This window comes from Kwoniella shivajii, chromosome 7 (assembly GCF_035658355.1).
Source record: "Kwoniella shivajii chromosome 7, complete sequence".
Taxonomy (NCBI): Eukaryota; Fungi; Basidiomycota; class Tremellomycetes; order Tremellales; family Cryptococcaceae; genus Kwoniella; species Kwoniella shivajii.
The window spans coordinates 44,219-67,295 of NC_085914.1; the positions used below are offsets into that span (position 1 = coordinate 44,219).

At 47.3% G+C, this 23,077-nt stretch overlaps 9 protein-coding genes across 9 annotated transcripts; 4 read left to right on the forward strand and 5 right to left on the reverse strand.

The window, feature by feature from the left end:
* Nucleotides 1-164: 164 nt before the first annotated feature.
* Nucleotides 165-3,055, reverse strand: IL334_005146 (uncharacterized protein; the record flags this gene model as incomplete). The annotated part of the gene is made up of 9 exons (XM_062936860.1): nucleotides 165-795; nucleotides 857-936; nucleotides 985-1,840; nucleotides 1,895-1,974; nucleotides 2,032-2,149; nucleotides 2,215-2,320; nucleotides 2,371-2,689; nucleotides 2,772-2,885; nucleotides 2,978-3,055. 9 exons carry the CDS (start codon nucleotides 3,053-3,055, stop codon nucleotides 165-167), a joined length of 2,382 nt encoding a protein of 793 aa, XP_062792911.1.
* A 292-nt stretch (nucleotides 3,056-3,347) lies between these two features.
* Nucleotides 3,348-6,053, forward strand: IL334_005147 (uncharacterized protein; the record flags this gene model as incomplete). The annotated part of the gene is made up of 2 exons (XM_062936861.1): nucleotides 3,348-3,503; nucleotides 3,561-6,053. The coding sequence occupies 2 exons, from the start codon at nucleotides 3,348-3,350 to the stop codon at nucleotides 6,051-6,053; spliced, it is 2,649 nt and encodes an 882-aa protein (XP_062792912.1).
* Nucleotides 6,054-6,715: 662 nt separating this feature from the next.
* On the forward strand, nucleotides 6,716-8,719 carry IL334_005148 (uncharacterized protein; the record flags this gene model as incomplete). Its single annotated transcript, XM_062936862.1, has 8 exons — nucleotides 6,716-6,935; nucleotides 6,985-7,144; nucleotides 7,199-7,301; nucleotides 7,351-7,563; nucleotides 7,622-7,864; nucleotides 7,921-8,236; nucleotides 8,294-8,546; nucleotides 8,605-8,719. 8 exons carry the CDS (start codon nucleotides 6,716-6,718, stop codon nucleotides 8,717-8,719), a joined length of 1,623 nt encoding a protein of 540 aa, XP_062792913.1.
* Nucleotides 8,720-9,451: 732 nt separating this feature from the next.
* IL334_005149 (uncharacterized protein) lies at nucleotides 9,452-11,601 on the reverse strand (the record flags this gene model as incomplete). Its single annotated transcript, XM_062936863.1, has 9 exons — nucleotides 9,452-9,684; nucleotides 9,774-9,941; nucleotides 10,007-10,239; nucleotides 10,328-10,596; nucleotides 10,686-10,822; nucleotides 10,926-11,132; nucleotides 11,208-11,300; nucleotides 11,371-11,464; nucleotides 11,548-11,601. The coding sequence occupies 9 exons, from the start codon at nucleotides 11,599-11,601 to the stop codon at nucleotides 9,452-9,454; spliced, it is 1,488 nt and encodes a 495-aa protein (XP_062792914.1).
* Nucleotides 11,602-12,361: 760 nt separating this feature from the next.
* On the forward strand, nucleotides 12,362-15,060 carry IL334_005150 (uncharacterized protein; the record flags this gene model as incomplete). Its single annotated transcript, XM_062936864.1, has 16 exons — nucleotides 12,362-12,383; nucleotides 12,451-12,463; nucleotides 12,520-12,556; nucleotides 12,613-13,067; nucleotides 13,128-13,251; nucleotides 13,321-13,500; nucleotides 13,554-13,582; nucleotides 13,704-13,769; nucleotides 13,863-13,977; nucleotides 14,037-14,137; nucleotides 14,194-14,374; nucleotides 14,431-14,553; nucleotides 14,609-14,640; nucleotides 14,703-14,773; nucleotides 14,825-14,897; nucleotides 14,964-15,060. The coding sequence occupies 16 exons, from the start codon at nucleotides 12,362-12,364 to the stop codon at nucleotides 15,058-15,060; spliced, it is 1,719 nt and encodes a 572-aa protein (XP_062792915.1).
* A 217-nt stretch (nucleotides 15,061-15,277) lies between these two features.
* Nucleotides 15,278-16,541, reverse strand: IL334_005151 (uncharacterized protein; the record flags this gene model as incomplete). Its single annotated transcript, XM_062936865.1, has 7 exons — nucleotides 15,278-15,424; nucleotides 15,476-15,561; nucleotides 15,622-15,756; nucleotides 15,813-15,894; nucleotides 16,028-16,267; nucleotides 16,347-16,460; nucleotides 16,539-16,541. The coding sequence occupies 7 exons, from the start codon at nucleotides 16,539-16,541 to the stop codon at nucleotides 15,278-15,280; spliced, it is 807 nt and encodes a 268-aa protein (XP_062792916.1).
* A 673-nt stretch (nucleotides 16,542-17,214) lies between these two features.
* Nucleotides 17,215-18,837, reverse strand: IL334_005152 (uncharacterized protein; the record flags this gene model as incomplete). The annotated part of the gene is made up of 10 exons (XM_062936866.1): nucleotides 17,215-17,280; nucleotides 17,340-17,433; nucleotides 17,496-17,820; nucleotides 17,884-18,071; nucleotides 18,137-18,199; nucleotides 18,253-18,344; nucleotides 18,403-18,488; nucleotides 18,552-18,580; nucleotides 18,643-18,778; nucleotides 18,831-18,837. 10 exons carry the CDS (start codon nucleotides 18,835-18,837, stop codon nucleotides 17,215-17,217), a joined length of 1,086 nt encoding a protein of 361 aa, XP_062792917.1.
* Nucleotides 18,838-19,662: 825 nt separating this feature from the next.
* On the forward strand, nucleotides 19,663-20,529 carry IL334_005153 (uncharacterized protein; the record flags this gene model as incomplete). The annotated part of the gene is made up of 2 exons (XM_062936867.1): nucleotides 19,663-19,725; nucleotides 19,798-20,529. 2 exons carry the CDS (start codon nucleotides 19,663-19,665, stop codon nucleotides 20,527-20,529), a joined length of 795 nt encoding a protein of 264 aa, XP_062792918.1.
* Nucleotides 20,530-20,674: 145 nt separating this feature from the next.
* IL334_005154 (uncharacterized protein) lies at nucleotides 20,675-22,753 on the reverse strand (the record flags this gene model as incomplete). The annotated part of the gene is made up of 9 exons (XM_062936868.1): nucleotides 20,675-20,815; nucleotides 20,866-20,968; nucleotides 21,203-21,295; nucleotides 21,350-21,654; nucleotides 21,711-21,737; nucleotides 21,793-22,063; nucleotides 22,148-22,259; nucleotides 22,312-22,572; nucleotides 22,627-22,753. 9 exons carry the CDS (start codon nucleotides 22,751-22,753, stop codon nucleotides 20,675-20,677), a joined length of 1,440 nt encoding a protein of 479 aa, XP_062792919.1.
* Between the last annotated feature and the right edge of the window lie 324 nt (nucleotides 22,754-23,077).

The following is a 23,077-nucleotide window of genomic DNA, read 5'->3' on the forward strand; positions in this document are numbered from 1 at the left end:
AATGTGTGTCTTCCCCGTCGCGGTACGGCCAATCAAAAGTTCGGTCTCTGAGAGATCTTTCTTGACCGCTTCATGCCATACGACCGAATCCACCAATGGTCATTTCGTAATATCAGGTATCGTATGGGAAGGTCCTTGTACACTAATCATAATGTCCTCGAGGTTTACTTCCATGTAAACGGTAAAGAGGTTCCGTCCAATGCAAGTTGAGGACTAAAGTAAGTATCTAAAAACATGTTGTTCAGGTCGTCGGTAGCAAGCGACGTCTGCAAATTTCCAGCATTTGACGACACCGCAGGTTGCCAGCCTTCTGTTCTGCCTTCTGAGAGCTCAGAAATAGCGACATATACAGCAGGAGTGGCTGTGTTTGAGTCTGGCCGCCGCGTCGCAAAGAGATTTTGAAGACGTGAGATAGGGTCGGAACTCGAATCCGATTCCGTGCGGACTGTTTGCATGGCGCAATCTGGCGAAGCTAAAAGATTTGTTGTCGGGAGGTCAAGGCGAGAAAGTTTGTTCCTACTCAATTCAGGGGAAGGACGGGGGGAGCCAACGATTATATTGGATGCAAGAGTTGGAGACATGTTTGAGGTCATTGACGGTCCAACCATTGCAGGAACCTCAAGCAAAGCGTCTTCTGGCGACTCGGCTAGTTGACCAATGATGGCTTCGGCAGTATCTTGATCTTGTATAGCAGATGTTACTACCCGAGAACGCCGTGAGAGGAATATTTCGTATCGCCAAAATGATTCGGACCAATCAAATTCTTGTTCTGCGTTGGTGATACAGTGAACTTTCCTGTGACGAGGAAATGTATTGTCAATAATACTCATGTATGATGCACAGCGTTGCAACTCACTGCAAGACCGCCAAGATATCATCATTCGTCAGGTCTTCCACGTAGCCCATTTGGACCATTCGGTTAACAGCTTCGGGATACTACAACATCACCGTCAGCTTAGGCCAGAAGCTATCCACATGACTCACTATGAGTGAGACTAATGGGCATACTGAAGACAGCTCTCGTATAATTTTGATGAGAGGTCTTGAGGCTGTGAGAACATCCTCTCGTGATATAATTTCTGCCGCCGAGCTTTCCATAGCTAGTCGAGTAGGTTGGAAGAGCAGTATTTCTACGGCATTGTAGGCGTGCATAGCGATCTGGGGATCAAGTGCTACACTGTATTCCGAGGCGTCGGCGACGATTTGGCTCAAATCCTTGGCGGTTGATATCAGCACTCGCCGCTCTCGACTTGAATCGTAAGGGCTTGTGGAATCAGTCTGAGCTACAAGCATACGTAAGAGAGATGCGTGTCTGACACAATTATTGCGCATTACATGTAGAAGAACCAGAGCCGGTCTACGGTCACGGTAGATGTGATATAAAGCCCGAGAATAGGATAGATCGGGTGTCAATGAGGCCAGCAGATTGGTTGCCTTTTCTTCAGCAAGGCGGGCCATTTGGTCGACTGAACCGTGGGTAATAAGCTGTCTTCTTATTCGAGAGTACGCCACTGCTAGTGCGTTCCGTGCACACATGGCTCGAAGAAGATGTCCAGACAGGTCCAGCGGTTCTGAGGCAGCAGTTGGTGTGCCAATTGTTGGCACAAGCCGTTCTGTGATTACCTGTCGATGCAGAAGGAAAGGACGATCGTCGCACGGTAATTGAATGGTAAAGCCGTCATCGTGTATATTTGATGCACCGAAGACTCCTCCATCCAGCGTTGCATCTAGAAACCACACCGACCAGGCTAGTCTTCTCAGCCCTTCGCGACTCAGTAGTGGTTTTGTTGATTGTCGGGGCCACTCATCAAGTTCATGTAGGCGTAAGAACGACATCATCCTGGTGAGAAATCAGGTAAACAGCCATTCCAACGCCGCGTGTGCAGCTGCTCACCTCACTGCCATTCCCGCCATAACCATGCCGCGAGAATACCGACCATTCAGAAAGTCGTATGTCTGACAGAGAACCGCTTCCTACGAGGAAAGGTCAACGTTCGCGCGGCATATGGTCGATCCAGCTGTCCAGCTCACCATCAGTTCAATCGCTCCGAATTCGGTCATAACTCGTGGTAAGAGTCGATCTCCAATTTCCGTAACCCATCTATCTGCGATCTGGAGGTGACTAGGATCCACTGGCTGTCCACTAAACCTACAGCAGTCGCCATCAATAAAATAATCTCGCAGTTGAAACATCAATGATCAGATGACGCTTACCTCACAGCGTGAGCTGCCATCAAGTAGGTCAGCCCTTCCGGTGCTCGTTGACGTTCCTCCAGTTCCCAATAGTCTGCTTCATGTATGAATGAGAGATAACCAAAATCTACCTAAAGATTCAGTCCTCGCCTTCTCATTAACAAATCACACTCTTACGATGTACAGTTCTAAAATACAGCCTAACGAGTTCTTTCAATTCTCCTACCTCACTTTGAGGAAGTATGGTTGACAAGGAGGATTGTACCGGAGGATGGTTATCGGTGGTGAAGAGCTGAGGTATCATAGTGGGAAAGTCAGAATTGGTCGGGATCGTAGGGGGTAACGGCGCGATCTCGCATGTGAATGAGGATTCGGACGCGGCTAGTTCGTCGACGCTGGCAGCTGGTTCTGAACCCATCACACCTCGACGGCAGACCTCTCCACGGTCCAAACATGGTTTACACGAGGATTCAAGCTCACTGCTGAGACACCGGGTCTATAAACGGAATGAGTATTGAGAGACTGTGCGTATACGATGATCCACTCACTTTACGTCGCCTGCAAGCATCGCAGCTTACAGGTAGGCGGGGATTGCGATGCTTTCTTGACATCGACCCAGGATCCGGCCAATCGCAGATCTGGGAGCGATCTTGACAGCGACGGCATATAGGGTGTACCTCATCACATTTGATCTAAGTAACGTTGTCAGCTTGAAGTTCCTTTGTTTTGCCTTTTTCCACAGAACAATCAGCGCCGGGATCAAGTCGACCCGAGATCCACTCACCCGGCTTTGGCGGCATCGACTGCAGCCCCCTTTACTTCTGATGACTGTTCTGCTTTGGGCTTGAGATACCGATGGCATGGGGTAGCTGTAGTGGTTGATGAAACAGTTGAAGGGGGAAATAGCCCTTTTTTGATGGTACCAGTTAGGCTAAGGCGATCACCATGAATAGTGTCAGAAAAGGTGCCGTCCCAGAGGAAACAGTCAGATGATCTCCGGAGTTAACAGCCTAAATGTTCCGGTCAGTGGATTAGCGGTTTATCCGACTTTCAGAGTCGCCCAAATCCCTCCACCTATTACCAGACTACTTAGGCAAATCATCAGTGTGGAATAGCCAGCGGAACACCCCCTAAATTCCGCGCAGGACATTATCATGACTATCACCGTATGCGCAACCATCGACGCAGTTACATTTGAGCAGTACTCAGAATCAATAGGGATAGGTACCCCGTCTCCGAGGATATCTTGGCAATTTGGATCAGATGTGCACGATTGGCATCAATCAGAATATGAGATAGAGATCAACAAGGTAGGTTGCCGACTTGGTCATTTTTAACCCAGACTGATTTGGATACCATTTGATTAGGAAGACTCCCTCCAGCCTGAAGTATATACTGTCGAATCTAACAGCTCAGTCTTGGTGCCGTGGCCCGCTGCCCCACTAAAGAGTAGACAAAGAGCACATGTCAGTGTACGTGCTCGGGGTAAAGATGGTGTATGGACCAGACCTGCGAAATCTACTGTGGAAGCAGGTCTATTAGAGGAAAAGGACTGGTCATCTTCATTCGTAGCCTGTTCACTTCAGCAATCTTCCCATCAGTCCAAACGTCCCTACCGTTTACGCCAAGTGTTTACCGTTCCCTCGAAACCAACACGCAACGCTCGATTGTACATTACGGCTTTAGGCGTATACGAGTCGTATTTGAACGGAAACATAATTGGCCAAGATATACTGGCACCAGGATGGACAAGCTACACTGCACGCCTACCTTATCAGACCTATGACATCACGCACTTGATCAAAGACGGGAAAAATGTACTAGGCGCATGGGTGGGAGAAGGCTGGTATTCCGGCATTCTGGGTTATCAAGGTGGAGCAAGGAATATTTTTGGAGATCAGCCTAGCTTACTTGCCCAACTAGAAATTGATGGTCAGCCTATCCAAGGAGAGTGGGAATGGTCTTTTGGTGCTATGACAAGCTCTGGTCTTTACGATGGTGAGACTTATGATACTCGCCTACCTGATGACGATGAACAAGGTGGTGGAGAATGGAGCAAAGTAAAAATCATGCCCAAACCTGCTTCCAAGCTATTCAGCTCTCAGAGTCCACCCATTCGCGCGGTCTCGACCGTCAAGCCTATCGATATCCTCATAACTCCTTCTGGCAAAACTGTCATCGACTTTGGACAAAATTTAGCGGGGTATATCAGGATCCTCACCAACCCTCCGGTGGCTGCTGGGGCTGAACTAGTCATACGCCACGCCGAAGTTCTCGAACATGGAGAATTGGGGACAAGACCTTTGCGATATGCTAAAGCGACCGACACTATCATACTCGGAGGCGAGAAAAGCATGGTCGGATACTCGCCAAAATTCACATTCCACGGATTCAGATATGCAGAAATATCTGGTTGGTCCGGAATTGCACCTCAAGATGTCGAAGCTGTCGTGCTGCAATCTTCAATGGAACGTACAGGACATTTCACCTGCTCTCATGAGTTGATCAACAAACTTCATGAAAACGCGGTTTGGTCGACAATTGGCAACACAATTGGGATTCCGTCCGATTGCCCCCAAAGAGACGAACGACTAGGGTGGACAGGGGATGTCTGCGTCTTCTCTCCCACAATGTCCTACCTCTTTAATTCATCCGGTTTCCTTTCGGAGTGGCTGCAAGACCTCTGGCAAGATCAACAGAAGCTCAACGGCGTCGTTCCGATTTTCGTACCCGATACTGGAACCGATGTATCTACCCCCGAGGCCATCTGGGGAGATGCTGCGGTGATCGTTCCAAGCGATACTTATCGCGCCAGTGGAGACTTGGCGGTTCTCGAAAAACAGTTTCAATCTATCCAGATGTGGCTTGATCAAGGTGTCCGACGAGACATACAGACGAGCCTATGGGATCGTGACCGTGACCAGCTCGGCGACTGGCTCGCTCCCCGAGCACCACCAGAAACTCCCAACATGGGTCCTACTGACAACATTCTTGTGGCCGATGCTTGGCTAATTCATTCGACTCGTTCCGCAGCCACTATTGCTCGTGCAATTGGTCGACAAGTAGACGCGGAGCGCTACGATCAACAAGCAACAGAGCTTACAGAGGCGTTTTACGATGAATACGTCACCACATCAGGTCGGTTGGTTAGCGAAACTCAGACAGCTTTATGTTTACTTCTTCACTTCGACATCTTCCCCTCACATTGCAAAGGCAGGCGGGACTACCGAGCCATTTTTTCTGAGCGCCTGGCACACCTGGTAGCCAAAGCTAATTGGCTAATCGATACTGGCTTCGCTGGTACTCCTATCGTACTACCTACCCTTGCTGAAAATGGTCATTTGTCACACGCATACCGCATGCTTCAAGCTACCCAATGTCCTTCTTGGTTATCTCCGGTATTGCTGGGTGCAACAACGATTTGGGAAAGATGGGACAGTATGCTCTCTGATGGCAGTATCAACCCTGGTGAGATGACCAGCTTCAATCATTACGCTCTTGGCAGTGTGGCGGCTTTCATGCACGAGTACATTGGTGGACTCCGTCCGATGTCCGCGGGATGGAAAGAGATTATCATCCAGCCCAGGCCCGGAGGGACTGTCACTTCAGCAAAAACCAGTCACCGAAGTCCTTATGGAAAGATCGCAGTGGGTTGGGAGATCCGCGATGCAGAGCTGCATGTAGACGTGGAGATTCCACCAAACTGCACCGCGAAAGTTGTTCTGCCAGGATCAGGTCTTGTCGGAGTCATAGGAAGTGGCAGGCGACATTATTCAGTCCCTTACGAACTTCCAGCTTTCCCTCCTGCATCGTATGTACCTCATTTTGCTCCCGTCAGGTCGAACGAATGGGCAACTTGAATGTAATCGCGCGCGTGCCGTATTTTTGTAGATCTCATGTATTCTATCAGATGTCTTAGACTGAGCAGACCCTGCAACAACGATCTAATACAGATCCATATTTGAGCGAGCGGCATACTTGTCGGCAACAAATCATTCATGTGTACCAAATATGCGGCTTCTTAATGGGAATAACATGCACTGGTAACGAAATGAGAGGATATCGTCTGTTGAACTAACGAAATGTGGACTAACGGCATCGATGACGGGTAAAGGTGACATCAACCGATTTTCCAAAACAAGTAGTTCGGTTAATACAAGAACCGAACGGCATATGTCGCTGGCACGGGAGCAAGTAGATCCGTCCTACATCAAATTCAGACGATCGCAGCAGATATTTAGGCTAACATTTCCGCGCTTTTGGAGACGCAACCTTATGGTGAGTTAGCCTAATACTCCGCCAATGGCCCCATGTGACCCCAGAAGCCGGTTTCTGTATCCCCGCAACTCGAGCTTCATGTCGATTGCTCGCATTGAAAAAGTATATCAACAACATTTGAAAGGTATAAAGGCGAGGAGCTGTCTTGTTAGACCATCTGATTCTCTGATTCCCATTCAATCCAACCTACCGCCTCGACTCAGCTGGAAGACATACACCACGACTGTCGATTTGACACAACATCATGGCCACCTCACCTTACGACGAGAAACCCGATATTCTCCACGATGAGACTCGCGGTGCTGAGCACGGAGTCATCGATGTCAAGGAAGATGCCTACAGCAAAGGACAGCTTGCGACTGGGTATGAGACCTTGACCATACCTCAGACAGTTAGGAAATTCAAGTGGGCTTTCGCTTTCTGCTTCATGGCTACTTTCGCCGGTGCTACTGATGGTTATCAAAGTAAGTTCACGATCGCTGTATGAAATGGTATCGACCTGATGCAATACAGTCGGTATCAACGGGAACATCATCGCAAATCCAGGTTTTGTGAAACAGTTTGCGACGACTGTGGATTCCACAGGCGAGCCCGCTTTGTCTGCTCCTGTGCTCTCCGCAATTGGTACAATTCAATCTGTGGGGCAGATTATTGGAATGACCTCCCTCCCCTTGTAAGTCGAGCGTGATTGGGAGATGGTCATTCGCTGATCACACCCATCAACAAGCCTCGCTGCCCGATATGGTCGAAAGCCTGCCATGTTTCTTCTATGGCTTATTCTGGCAGCATCAGTCATCTGCGAGTCCACTGCTAAGCACTGGCAAGTATGGGTAAGTGTATTCAAGGTTACGACGCCATCGTGCGCTTACCTTCTCGCAGGTTGTTGCCAAGCTTTTCTCCGGTATCGGAGTTGGGTCCCTTCAATTTATCACCCCTACCTACGTGTCCGAAGTGGCTCCGACTCGAGTCCGAGGTTTCCTCCTGATGATGTACAACTTTTGGTTCTCTGTTGGTGGATTCTTTGCACCAGTAGCACTGCAAATCATGTCAGGCTATGCTCCAGACAACTTCCGAACGCCCATATACACTCAGGTTCGTCCTAGCCGTCAGCGTCTCCGTGCATTGACTGATACCTGCCTTACTATTACAGTGGTCTCAGATCGGCCTTATGCTCATCATTTACATTCTGCTCCCCGAATCGCCAATGTGGTTGGCGTCTCAGGGTAAAGAAGAGCTGGCCAAGAAGAATATGCGACGTATATACAAAGGAGTAGAAGGATTTGACGTGGAACAACAGTACGAAGCCCTAGCATTGACCATAGCCCACGAGAAAGCAGTAGCTACTGCTACCGGACGGGACAAATGGTACGCCATCTTCCAGGGCCCAAATTTGGTGAGTCAACTGTTGTACAATTACCCTTCTCTTTACTGATCGTCACTGTGTATCAGCGTCGAACTATCGCAAGTACTTGGGCTTTAAGCGCTCAACAGGTTCTTGGTCTCACGTTGTTCTACACATATGCGTCGTATTTCTTCAAAACAGCCGGTATTGCCGATCCATTTGCCGTAACCTGTATTACCAACGGTATTCAGCTTGTTATCATAATCCTCGTTGCTGTTTCAGTCGACTACTTTGGTCGTCGTAACATCTGTTGCGGTGGCTTGTCCACAATGTTGATCGCTGTGACCCTCATTGGTATTCTCGGAGTAGTTCCTAAGTCAGATGCTTCTAATAAGCTGTTGGTGTTCTTCTCCTGCATTTACAGTGAGTCTTCGATAGTACTTGTAATCCGAGGTGTGACAATGCTTACACTACGTATAGTCGTCGGCTTACAGTGCTCTGGGTCCACCGGATGGGGTTTCGTTGGCGAGCTTTCGTCTCAAAGACTTCGAGCGCACACCGCTGGATTCGCTGCTGCCATCTCCTGCGTGGGTGGAGTCATCATGAACGTTTTGGTTCCCTACATGCTCAGTCCTACGGCCTGGAACTGGGGTCTCAAGACTGCCTTTTTCTATACCGGTCTCGGAGCTCCAGCGGCCATTGGAGCCTGGTTCATTATCCCTGAACCCAAGGGGTAAGTGCATGCTCGAATCGATTGCGCTACAGTATATCTTTGCTGACTCTGGTCTCAGCCTCACTGCGGCCGAGCTTGACGAGCTTTTCGATGCTGGGGTCAAGCCTTGGCGATTCCACAAGACGAAGACTGCTCTACAACGTCAAATCGAAGTTCAGCAGGAAAACAATTGATTGGACTGGCTAAAATCTCAGTGTTGCACCTCGTCGCTGTCTAAACATGTATATTTGGCATGATTACCCATGATGTATACGCTTCGCCTCTACCGTCTGAACGATTGTGCACCGATTGTGCACCTAAATGTGGATAACAGAATTGCTTGGATTTTGGAATATGCCTGTTGTTTTTGATGATATTCATACCAGAAAGAAACTTCTTAGTAAGAACGATGCATCGTAGTTTGAATATGTTATAGGCCAATCTGGGAACCTAGATATTGGATAAGATGCGTAGGCGCTTGCAACTCAGTCGGGACAAGTCCACGCGTCTGTTCAGGTGTAGACGCCCGAAAGAGCTGGTTGTCCGGATGCTTATACTCACACATGACGTGCTCTGAAACACTACAAAGCTGACCATGCCTGCCAAGAGGTGGAGTTTGAGTGAGAAGACTGAAGTGTGCCAAGATGGTGCGTAAAAAGGGACATCATCCTGCTCTAAAAAGCATAACGGAACATGAGGGCTGAGAGTTACCCAGGATATGAGACAGTATCGGATTTTTCCAATCATATCGGTAGCTCCGAGATTGAAGCGAAGCTGCACGAGTTTAAGCGTGTGTAGTTCTGTAGTGATGCTCTCTGCGACGAAATCAACCACCGAATTATACGGATTCCACAAAGATGAAATTGATCCAGAATTACGACTTGTCACATTAATTACCAACTACAACAGATTCAATATATATATTTCTATCGGACCACGGACTTGACAGTGCTGGTGTTCAACCCAACAACGCTCATGAACTTGTTGGCGAGTCCACCGTGTCTCTCTTCTTCAGTGATGAAAGGAGGCGCAACTTTACCCCGTTCGAATCGCTCTGCGGAAAGCTTGAACGTCTGAGGGAGACCTTCGTCCCACTCATTGGTCGTGATTAGTTTGGCCAGGTACTTGGTGACTAAGGCTATACGTGCCATTCCATGACCTACACATTCTCGGTAAAGTCAGGATGATTCGATTGGGGCAACTGTCAAAATCGGTATATGCTAAGGAATGGGGATGACGTAGACTCACCGTGGAATCCAGCAGCCATCCACATACCGTCCTTACCAGGCACTTCGCCAACAAGAGGAAGGGTATCCTTGGTTGCGCAAAGCATACCAGCCCAGATCCTCATTGCTCCCTCACCTGGGGCTTCAGGGCCCCATTCGGCAAAGTTGTTTTTGCAGTAGTCCTTCAACCCTGTTGAAATAGGGAGGCGTTTCAGTTGAGAAATGCAATGCAGCTTAAAGACAGATATCACTTACACTTGCTGATACCTTCTGCAACGTATGCGTCGTCATCAACATACAATTCCTGCTTAGTCATGACTCCTAAGTCATGAGCGGTCCGATGATGTAAGCCCAAGACTATTCCTGAATCAGGAGTAAAGATGAGATAAGGTCCGTCTTCGATCGAATACGAGTTGTTGAGATACTTGGATCCAGAGAAAGAAAGTGGCGGGGTCACATTCGCTGCTTGAGCCTGAAAGGGGACAAGGCTATGAAAGGCGGTCCATGCATATGCGTAAGAATCTGATCTTCTTCCCCGTATAAAGGTGAATAAAGACTTTTGAATGACAGACTCACTATTCAGCGATAGGGCTACCCTCAAACAGATGAGGTGTATGGGCGTTTGTGCAGAATATGACGTTTCTAGCTTTGATATCTCCCTTGCCATGGACCGCAAGCTGCCAGAGACCATCGGATTTGGTGGCTGACGTAACGGGAGAATAAGAGTATAAGTCTGCTTGACCTGTAGCGATAGCAGCCTTCATGTATGCAGTCGCGAGTTTGTGAGGGTGTACTGATCCGGCTGGACCTTTTGAATAAGCGATGGCATTGTGGATTCGAGTAGCCTTTCACATGGAAACGGACAATTCAGCCACAGTATACCTCCCGAAGTGACAGATAGATTCCTCGGCTCTGAGTGATGCACTGAACATACCTTCTTCGCTTCATCCGCATCTTCTGACCAGAACCATTCAGGCTCCGTCCCTTTCAACCTAGGGTTGTTTTCCCTGGCAGCGATCCATTTGGCGTAATCATTTGCCATTTGTTTCTTGGCCACTTCTGAAATCCGGACTATTACAATGTCAGTGTGGGAACTGGATAAACACAGTTCGACCATCCATCAACGTGAATGAGAGGATTTAAAGAGCTAGTTCCAGTAAGATAGAACGCTTACCTTCCACCTTTTCTCCCTTCCAAAAGTCCACGTCCCATCCTTCCCCCTCAACAGTCTCGGTAACGTATGCCAATACTCGCTTCTCAAAGTCAATCACCTCAATGGCTTCCTCTATGGTAAGACCTGCGCCGCCTTCGTTCAAAGGGTCGGTCAAGAGCGTAAGTGATCCGAAGGAGTAAGGGGCACAGTGACCACCGTTCCTACCGGCTGACAATAACAGTGTTAGCGGCTCGTCTTGACAAGGATGGTATACACCATTTCGAGATGGTCAGAGCAACTCACTCGCGCCGGAGGCTAGATCTTTTGCTTCAAGGACGATAACGCTTTTTCCATCAGCTATACCAGGTCGCGTGAGATGATACGCCATCGTCGAACCTATGAGTTCCGAGGAGCATTGTATCAGGAGGGCAACGCACACATGCATTCAAGTGGAATCACAACTCACCGGCCATACCTGCACCGACGATCACATAGTCGATGACTTCGGTGGGGAGCTCAGCTTCCTTGTTGTGATTATACAAAGACTTCCGACCTCGATTCTGATTTGAGTGAGATTTGAATGATCAGCTGCAGCTTTATTGAGACTTCCTTATGCACGCAGCTCGTCGCCCGGAAGACTCACAGTAGCCTGCCAATGAGAGACAGTAGACACGAACGGCTGAGGCCAATTTGACATGACGATTAGATATTAGCAGGATTGGATTTCAAATGTAAAGCAATGGTCATACCTGAAAACCAAGGAACGGATACGATGACTATGCGTTATATATGCCTGTGTCTTAGTTCATCTTCGGAGTCTACATCGGTTCTTATTCATCCACTGTTCGGCTGACAACGGAATGAGCTATTGAAGCTGTAAACGAGACGAATATGGATGCCGGTACGGTGAACGTGCATGTGTGATCATTGCAAGACGAGTTGGAGAGTCGGCGAAGCGAAGAAAACAGCATCACCATGCGTAAAAGGCAATTTCCCAAGCAGATAACACCAATAGATGTTAAAAGGATTTGATGTGACGTTGAGCATCCGCACACCTAACACTTGTGCCCCGGGCACGGCGCCTAAACTGCTGTTAAAGGCATAGAGCCGCGTCAAGCGCCTATTCTCTGTCGGGTAACCGGTCGAGGTCGGTCAGTAAACAAACATCATTAGTTCAGCATGTTTCGCTGTCATCGTCAATTATTTTTCTGACATATGTCGTTGTCCTATGTAACGTCGATAGCGACGAGATCCATGCCGCAGCGGATTAGTCGAATATCTTGGAGCTGAGATTGAAATAGTGAAGGCGTACATACTCCTTTTATCGCAAACATAGGTATTTCACCTCTTTGACCTAGCCATTGTTCTTTTAGCGCAAGTGAATATTAGCCTCAATAACTCTATATCGATAGCTCGTGCACAACGAGACAATCACCATCTTTCATAAGAAGGCTGTCATGCCGGTTGCTCCCAAACTCAGTGAGTATTTGAAGTGTCTACCCACTCGGAAGTCCTATGTACAATGCTGAAATGAACTCGTGTCTAGGACCGCTGGCCAGGTGAGAGACTTTGTCTAACAGGGCTGCAATCAGGACTGTTACTGACGGAGTTTCAGAGGCGATGCTTGCCAGTCCTGTAAGTCACGTAAAGTGGTGAGCACGATTTTCACGTTGCGTTCCCAGAACTTCTTGTTCATGTCTTGTATCAGCGGTGTCCTGCAGAGAAGCCAGCTTGTGCAAATTGCGTGAAGAAAAGCAGAGAATGTATCTATAAACCCACGCCGCCCAGCGAGGATTTCCCAACATCACTTCATGAAACGTACCATGCTTTCTCATCTGGGGCTTCACCTGCCGCTGAAGATCCCGGATCATCGAGCTCAACATCAAAGCCACCAACTAGTATAACAGCATCTTCATCTTTCGGATCCGTCGGTAGCAAATCTACGCTAACCCCACTACTGGATCCCCCAGGGTATCAAGATAGCCCGTGGTCGTTCAACTTGAATACGATCGGTTTACTTCCATCCATGGGTAGTCAAGAACAGCGTCTTCCTCTGCATTGGGAAGATGTAGATCTGAGTGCTTTATTAGGTCAAAGGAACATTGATCCAGAAATACTAGGATTGGGTCAGACAGAGCTCAGTGAGGCTGAACGTGATCACTTGTCAGTCTGTTTTCACCATTGTGAACGCTAGTGTTAAAATTGACGATCTCCTGGTCACAGGCTTTTACTGTATTTCACGGGTCAACGTACTTTTGGGATAGACATGCACATCTCTACTTTCTATACCAGATTACAATCGCCGGATCCTGATATTAGGCCCCATCCATGCATCCTGAACGGTATTGTGAGTATCGCATGACGGCCATCAACTATATTCAGATACTGTCACCCACTCATCAACCTGCTATAACAGTATCTCATGACATGCCGAGGATCTCCGCTCGAGTCTCTCCGAAGTCGAGAGCTCCACTTCTACACTCGGGCTAGGGAATGCATGGAACAAGCAATGACATCGCCCGTGTTTGTGTTTGATGCCCTTCGTACAGGCATCATGCTCGCTGCGTGGTTGTTTGGATCGGATCGACATCTCGAAGTAAGTGACCGCTGCTCCCTATATCTATCAAAATGGCTAATCGGAGTATTTAGGGGTGGGTGATGTTGGGCCAGGCTGTGAGGTGAGTGATAACAACAAGACGCCTGGCTCACCTCTTGCAGACTCGCGATAGCTGCCGGCCTGGACCGAATACGATCTTCCGTTGATTACGGCGTTGCCGACCCTTTTCCTCACGAGCCCAGCCACCTAGGCAGTTATCTGCCTACGGCTACCTCGCAATTGGAGCTGGCAGATAGGATTCATACATTGTGAGTCATCCAGGGTGTGTTTCCCGCTGTATCCGTTTCTCACTCTCGCTTTTGCGCTGCGAAATTGGATTGACCCGTTGCTCTCTCATTTAGCTGGACACTGTTCTTGGCCGATCGTTACGTTTCTATCGGTTTCGAGCTGCCGGCAGGTATCAGTCTGAGCAGAATTACCACACCTCTTCCTCGTTCTTGGGAAGCATACGAGAAGGTAAGTGAGAATCTGCAAAATGCATTCGTCTTCGCTAATGTCCCATTTTCTTATCACAGAACGATCCTCATCTCCACGCTTCTGATTCATATCTTTGTGACTTGCTGAAAGACGCTTCCGCTCCTTCCCATCCTTGTGATGCAATACACAAAACTGAAATGTGAGTATGTCAGTACACTTAAACAATGGTCACAAGGTCGCTGATGTACTACACAGGGTTTACATGATATTTGCAGTGGAGCTGATGTACCAAGTGTCCCTGAGACCAGGTCTGGCTGAAGAACGGAGACTCGGCGTCACCCTTACGAGGTTGCTTTCCAGTCTACCACCTGAACTCAAGCAAACCAAGACATCAGACACCGGAAAACTCACGATCAGTTCTGACACAGCTAGTCTAGTAAGAGATGCCTTTCCTCCTCATTGTGCTCTTCATTGACGATCATTCCCTTCCAGCAATTGATTACACTATATACAGAAATGTGGTTATGCGCGATTGATATGGTGGACCGACCGGATCCACGGGCTCTTGAAGCAGCTCGACGTATAGTGGGAGTTCTGCATCTACTGAAGGATTCGGTGAGTGGTGTAACCTGATTATGGCCATTGTTTCACAACTTATATTTGGCGTCAGAACATTGGAGATGTCAACTTGTTTGCTATGATGTGAGTGCTCTCAGTGTGTTGTTCGGTGGGGTATCGACGCTGACAGAGAATATACATCTCAGAATCTGGACACGAGTAGCCAGAATGATGATATGGGAAAGCAAACGGCTAGAGTCCACCGGAGATACTTTTGGTAGGTGAACAGGATGATGATCAGGTGACATGCGCTGAAATACGGATTTAGGGGCGGCACACATCGCAAAGGACGTCCAATTTATCGCTAGCTGCCTGCAGCAACTCAGTCACATAACTTTAGCGTAGGTGAACCTTTGATCGCAACAACGTTGGTTCGACTATAGAGCTTACATTCTGTGCGTGCACAGTTCCGAATGTTTGAAAAGTATTCAGGAATGGTGGAAACATGACTTAGCGACCTTCGGGGTGGAACACTCCCGTGAAGCGCATCGCGATCATAGATAGCGTGAAGCATTGTCGGCCCTCGCGCACAGCATCAGTACAAAATGCAGCCGTGCGCTCAGCATGCATATATTGTGTATACAATTTCAAGACTGCAGTTTGAGCAGTATAGACAATACATTTCGACAACCAACACCTACAACAATATGCATAGGAAGCACCAATTCTCCTTTGCATATCGGTCAATGGTCTAACCTACAAAATATACTCAATTGCAAGCTTAAGCGGGCTGTAAGACCCTGACACCTTGGTTTACGGTCTCAAACATCTTAACTCCATCGACATACACTTCCTTGAAGCTGGGCTCATCTGTGGGATGACGAGTGTTCACAATCGATATCTCTCGCCATTCCTTATTGGTGGGAATCTGGGTAAACAATTATTACCAAAGAAACCCCAGTATAGAAAGAGGACTTACGGGAATACCTTTATCTTGTAAAGCTTTGAACTCTTTATAAGCACCTTGAGACTCGAAACATCCTTCTCGTTTTATTAAAGGAGATTCTGTTTCAATGAGATTCACATAAGCTTTGCTGGGTCAGTTTAGGAGGGAACATCACTCACCCCATGACGGTTGCATTCTAAGATCACCTCGACTACCGTTAAAACATACAATGGAAAGACGTTCGAACGTCTCCTGGGATGGTGGAGGGTTGTGCACTCTGTGACGAGTAGCTCGGAAGTGACCTCCAGAAACGACTGATCGAAAAGGCAGCAAAACCTTGTAGAAATGCCGCGAAAGTAGCCACACTCACGTTCAAGCGTATCACCAATGTTGACAACCAAAGCACCTGGGCTGTACTTGACATATCGCCAGATATTGTCTCGTCCAAAGAGCTGAAGACAGGTTACAGGAACAGAGAACAATAATGTGGTGGTTCCAAAATAGGTAATTCGAACATCCGTAAGCCTTCTCCGAGACCCTTTTCCTCGTGTTTGAAAGGATGGAACAAAGCGTGTCGAAGATAACCTTCATTGATTGAATGTCACCGTGACTTTCAACGTTCTTCCATAAATAATCGTCTGGCATCTCCAAGACCTTCCATAGAAGAGTGAGGAGATGTTTGTTGACAGATCGAGTAAGGTTATTGGTAAAGGCATCAATCTCGTCGAAGAATGGGTGGACACAGGAAGGGATTTTATCAAGAGACTGGTATTCCTCTTCGTAAAAGTTGAACTGTGAAATACCATCATATTTTCTTTTCTTTGTCTGTTAAGCGCAAACCAATGTCAGACCACGAATACATTAGCACTTAGACATTCTATAAAGGGGAAAGTGGGATATTCACTGTCCAACCGAAAGGTGGCTTGTAACCCGCGTACAGTCCGCCTTGAGGATCCCAGTGGAGTCTTTCCCTGTCCTCTCCTGAGATTTTTCGGTGAAGATATCGTGCAATGCTGGACTTTCCATGGAGCCGCTCAAACTCTTAGCATCGCTGACCCTATTGATCGAAGACAACTCGCTTGTTCAAGAAAAATACCATAGTTGACCAAATATAAGAAATCATCATCTCGGATAGCAATCTTTGAGGTGTTGACTAACTGCTAATGACGGCTGGATCAGGGGAATCGAGAAGCAACCATCGAGAAAGTGAAGCTTGGCACAGTATAGGACCTCAGTAACAGCTGCAGGGGGTGGAGGAAGCCTTAGACCGAGTAGCTGCGGCGGCTGTATAAAAGTCTCTGTGAACGGACGAACTGTATCAGTAGGGTTTGGGGGCCTTCAGTGAGTGATATCGTTCGGCATTCCTCATGGATGTAGATTGACGAGGAGATACTATTTCTGTAGCAATCGACTTGATTTGGTGGAGAAATTTGCCAAGAAACATGATAATGCTAGATTTGTAATGGCTGGAGCAGATAATACTTTCTTGCTTCAAGCTATTGTTGACGGCGGTTCAGCGATAACCAAAGTCGCTGATACTCTCCCCAAATAATGGGTTGATTTGATTAGTCGTCAATTTGGACAGACGAAAGTCGCTGGTCAAACGCTTATACATCCGGTAGCACTCGCCAATCTAAACGCTTACATTCGCATGATGCATTAACATACCTACAATCTTTGCACTACGTTTAACCATATACTGGTTACATCATACGTGCAATCTACTGATATCAGGCCATGGGTCTCTTAAATTTTTGCACAGCCAGGTTTGATCAGAAAAGTCGTTTGCCAAAAACCAATCCGGGATGGATGACACCGTATGCAATGACAAATAGAGCCTATTTCGAGGGGAGCTGGTCAATCCATGGACTATGCAATTGCTATCCTGAAAGCTTACCATTAAGAGAGCATCCAAGCCTAAGAAAAGAGCTTCGTTTCTTGCAATGGCACCATCCCATCCATTGGTGAGTTCTACGGATCGATATAGAGATCTGTTTGAAAATGTATCCGGCTCAATTGCTTGAAAGAGTATAGGTGAGATCGCCGAACTTACCTGACGACAATGAGGGATGTACCCAAAATGATCAATCCACACATCAACTTGATCTTTTTCTCAGATATCATATGAGGGGTGTCACGGACAGGAGCAGTGTTAGCAGCACTGTACCCATCTTCAGGTTTCATATTGGTCATGCCGATAGAAGGTGAATCCGAAGCCGAAGACTCATTGAGCAGGGTGGCCGAAGGAGATAACTGTACGTTGGCCTTCTTTTTGTGGAAACGAGAAAAAGGGTTGTATTGTCTTGGTGCAGGTCGATCATGGCTTCTTCTCCAGATCCATTCCGTGAAAAAGCCAATGTAAATGACTGTAATGACGACTAAATCCGAATATATCAATCGTTGGCGGTTTGGTCTCACGTCGAAATGAAGTGGATACTTACGTTGTAGGACGACACCCCCGGTCATGATGTAGGCACCGTTATCTGATCCTGCAGAAGTATTGGCAGTGCCGGCGATACCACCACCAGCACCTTGGATAACGAGGCAGACGACATCGGCGATGATAAACAGTGTTGAAAATGATTGGTTGTGTAATGAGATATATGATGGACCAGCGTTTACAATCAGTCTGGGCAATCAGTCAGCAAACAAACGTCTTGTAAATTGTCGCAAAGGCCAGAAAGTGAGACTTACTTGCCGAGCAGAATATAATTAGCCGCGGAGAAGAAAGTTGGTCCGATGACCAGACAAACGATTCTACAATGTTACATCTTCAGCTCCGAATAAAAGGGAGAATCGCTTTCACTCACTGAATGATAAATGAATTGAACTCGGTGAACCAAAGACCTCCTTCATTTGGACTCCATACCCATGAGATTATACTCCACACTCGTCCTCCCCACTGGTTTTTATCGTGTCAGTTGTACAGATTAGACTCCCAACTTGTTGATTTCACTCACTCCGATCGTCTCGACTGCAGCTCCTGCGGCGAGGGTAGGAAGGCACCACCAAGTCCTCCAATAGACAGCGAGCAAGGTGTGTGCGACTGCCATCCGAAAAACCAAATTAGCGACGAGGGACTCGATTGCGTGATGCGATAACAACTCACCAAAGCCAATGCCAAAAAGAGCGATAAAGCTGAAAGGAGGATTCTCAGCTTGAGGGAAAATGAGGTTCTCAAATCCGAATGAGTAGCTTACAGGTAAGTAAAAGCGTGAGAAGGTTCATATCCGTACTCTGAGTATTCCAATACACCGGTGATCAAGTTGTGTGAGCCGTTGACGTTGTTGCACTGGAAAGGGGCTAAAGTGCCGTTATTGAACTTCTGTACATAGCCTGTAGTACGGCTGTCAGTGAAGGACTAGAAGAGAAAAACGTGTCGACTCACATTCCATTTTTGGAGATGACTTGATATGATACGCGTTGTCAATCTAATGTCAGGTGTCTACGGTTTAAGCTGGATGATATCGAGCTGAGTATAGGAGAGAATTCTGAACCTGTCGTTGTGATGAGATGGGATGAGAAAAACATTCTGTTCTTGGACAGGTACTGGTGACCATATATACCTCATTCATTCTCGGGGATGCGGACAGCTCTCCCCTCGAAAGCGTCTGGTGAGAAAGGATGGCGTCCGATAAGATCTCGGTCGCGTTGGGTTCCTCTGTCATTGCTGTGAGGGACATCTCACACGGTACTGTTCGGTGACCGGCATAGAGTTTGCATGTGGAAAGGTCTAGATCTGGGGTGTGCGAGTATGAAAGTGCGCCAAGTAAGCTTAACTAACAGAGATGCTTGATAATGCTGTTGCGATTGGTGCCTCAAGAGCGACACAGCAATCTCGGTCTCCGAAAATACACAGAAGAGAGATTCGGTGACCGTATATTTTCCCCCTTGTAGTTGGCGGTGATGTGAGCATTACGTAAGCTATGGGGGGAAGGGGGTCTCCATGTCAACCTTCTCAAATGCCGAGTTCAGTCAGTACATACTACTGCCCCATCTCATCGATTCTATCTGAATTGAAAAACCTATTTTCAGATACATCAATGGGATGAACATACGCAGACACGCAGACACCGAAATGATGTCACAGCTCATGCGCACCACCACTCAAACTGACATACCTATATACGATATATATATACGATATATATGATATCGCAAGTGAATCGATCTCTTCCATGTGATCCTTCCAGCTATATCAGAACGATCAATTAGCAACAATGGCTCCAGTAGACACTTTATCTTTCAAATGCGCTCTTGTCACGGGTGGAGGAGGTGGTTTAGTGAGTGTTCCCTCCTGTATCACCTGTTCATCGCACAGTGCCTCATTGAACGATGTTTCATCTTCTATCTAGGGTAAGGCCATGGCCGCCGATCTCATCAAGAGAGGGAAGAAAGTATTCATCGCTGGACGAACGGAAGAAAGTCTGGTGAAAACAGCAAAAGAGATAGACGCTACTGGATATTACGTTCTGGATACAGGAGATATCCCTTCTATATCTTCCTTCGTTTCAAAGATCATCAGTGAACATCCTGATTTGGACTGCTTGATCAATAATGCTGGTGTGCAACGACCTTTACAAGTTCTAGGACCGGATTATGAGTTCAGTCTTGATTCAGCTGATCAAGAGATTGATATCAATGTCAGAGGACCACTCCATCTTTCAGTCAAGCTCATACAAGATCATTTCAGTAAATTACCGGATGGCGCCGTCATTATGAACGTCTCCTCCGTTCTTGGTTTCGTCCCGTTCAGCGTCATCAACCCGGTCTACAACGCTACGAAAGCATGGGTACATTTCTATACGACCAATCTCCGTCAACAACTGGCACGAGCAGACAGTAAGATCAAGATCGTGGAAGTAGTCCCTCCTCAAGTCGAATCAGATCTTCATCGTGACAGATCAGATCCAGATGATAACAAGAAGAAATCTGGCGCATCAGCCCTATCAATAGAGGAGTTCATGAACGATGTCAGCAGAGGTTGGGAGGCCAATGAAGATACAGTCTCGGCTGGACCAGGAATAGGTATGACGAAATTATGGGATGACGTTTTCGGCAGCAAATTACAGGCTATGGCTAAGTGAGTGGGAGCAAAGCTTCATTTGATGTTCTGCTTTGAGATAATTATGCATATGTCATAGGTAAATCACATTCAATCTACAATGCATATAGTTTCGCTGTCCACTTGGAAACGCTCCATCACTTGACGTTTATTGGCATCAAATCCCTTCATGCCCATTTGCCAAGCACGCTCATACCTACCATGCCTGCCATCATCGCACATATAGCGACAATAATTTTGTAAGCTTTAGCATCTCGGAGAGGACCGTCAGTGAAATCGCAAGACAGAAGTCGGAAAGCGGCATAAAGCTATTCGATTGTAAGCTCACTGCGATTCACAGATTTATGCCATAACTTACCAGAATTCCCGCACTGATGGAGTTAAGGATTCCAACAGAGAGTAAAGACGCTTTACCGTTTTGGGAGAAGGATTTTCGCACACCAATTCCAATGGCGATTCCGCTGTGAATCTAGTCAGTATATCGTAATTGCACGAATTGGTGTAATTTACATAGGGGTAATAAGCTAGAATCCGTATTTGATTAATAATCTATACGTCAACATAGAGTCTGTGATACATACAGTGAATGCTAACGCCATGAGAAACTGTCTCATTCTGGAGATAGTGCGGAGAAGGGCAATTCGAGCACCGAGAGCTCTACATCATCAGCCCAAACCCGGTCGTGTAGTACTCACAAGCCCTCGAAGAATTGGTGGAATACGATAACGATCAGCAAGGTCGTCCACCCATTACCACTTCCAGCACCAAGAGTGACGCCGATCATTATTCTGATCACACAGTATCAGCTATAGCGAAGTTCCAGAAGGGGTAAAAGTACATACGAGTGAAAGATTATACCGAGTTCGAGCAAAACGACCTCCCAATTCTGTCTCCCCTCCAAGACCAAATCATATCCGTGATCGTGTCCATCATGGGAGTGATCATGATTAGGGAGACCCTTCTCATCACCTGGAGAGCTCGCACCAGCGGGATGCTCATATTTCTTGTGAGCGGATCGGGATCCGATGAAATCGAAGAGGAACGTAACGAAAGCTGCTGCTAAAGCGATGGCCGGGGCCGTTGATTCGAAACTCATGTGACCGATACACTCATTGGCAAACATGACAAACCCGTGATACAACAGGTGCTTTGTGAATGTTTAAGTCAACCCATTTCTGATTTACAAAGAACATCAAAACTCACTATGAATGCAGTAGAAAGAATCACGCCCTGCCAGTCGGCTCAGTTCCTACTCACTATACAGTAAAACGAAGAAACAACTCACAGTCCCGAAATGTTTCGCAATGAAGAAAATATTTGCCCAAAGCCCAGCATTTCTGCCAAAAGCAATGTGTTCTGAACCGCTGGTGTTGAGGGTATCTAAACTCTCACTACTGTCCCTTCTTCTCCTAGCCCAGCCTGTGAAGAGTGGGATCATCGCCCCCAACCCAGAGGTAACCAAAATGATAAATAACCCTCCCACATGAAGTCCCATATTGAAGTCTTCTAGTAAAACGGCTCCGCAAGCCAGATCTTCAGCAGAACAATCACCGTGGCTATTCAATATTAGCTAAGCACGTGATGTGAAACACTCACGTATGTCCGACTAGAGGAATACCTCATTCAGCAAATCGACTTACTCATCTAATGCAGGTGATAACTTACCGTGAATGATACATGTCCCAGAGTCTTCGGCGCTTTCAGCCTCTTCCATCTCTTCGACAGAATTGAAACAATCCCAATGCGTTTCATCTGCTCAACCTCAGTACCGGATTCTGTCTCGAGAGGTATGGTCTAGACTCACGCCAAAAGCAGTTACTACTCTCAGTCGGTGAAGGAATTGTTGGATCACCGGTAGTTGTAGGACTAGCAGTATATCCAGACGCAGGACCTTCGCAATGATAGTGATCGACGTGGAGTACGCACCCGACAGACTCCGTTGGAGGCGGTGGAACACCGGAGCTGGTCAGTGAGGTTGTAGGAGTACCTGCGCTACTGGAAGATATCATCCCTGCAGTGGAAGAAGCAGTACTTCGGGCACCAGCACACTCCCAAGCGCCGTCAACTGCATGATCGGTCAATTCAAATTACCAATATCGCCTGAAATACGGTGACATACCTTGTCGGCATCCAACCGATTCGGTCGGTGCTGGGCCAAGAGACGCGGATGTGCTGGTAGCAGCAGGCCCGAATTGCGCTTGAGCTGCGAGACCAGAGAGGAGGGAACCTAGAAACAGATATCTCATGTTTTGGACCACTTCGAAAGCTTTGCGAAGCAGGACAAGGTGAGTGAAGGATGATATGAACGTCAAATCGACAGGAAGACATACGATCCTTGAACAGCAGTCGAGCTGATTCATCTCCTGACACTACATATAAAGCATAAATCACTCTCGCACAAATATCAGAAATCTTTGCGCCACGCAGACACAAGGAGAGTTTCGCTAAGCTTCATATTTGACCGTCCTTGGCAAAGTACATCTGCCAAGAACCTCAATCTGCCTTTATTCGTCATCATCGTGCTGTCTCTTATCAACCTGCGGATAAGACACCGACACAAAGTTTCTGCG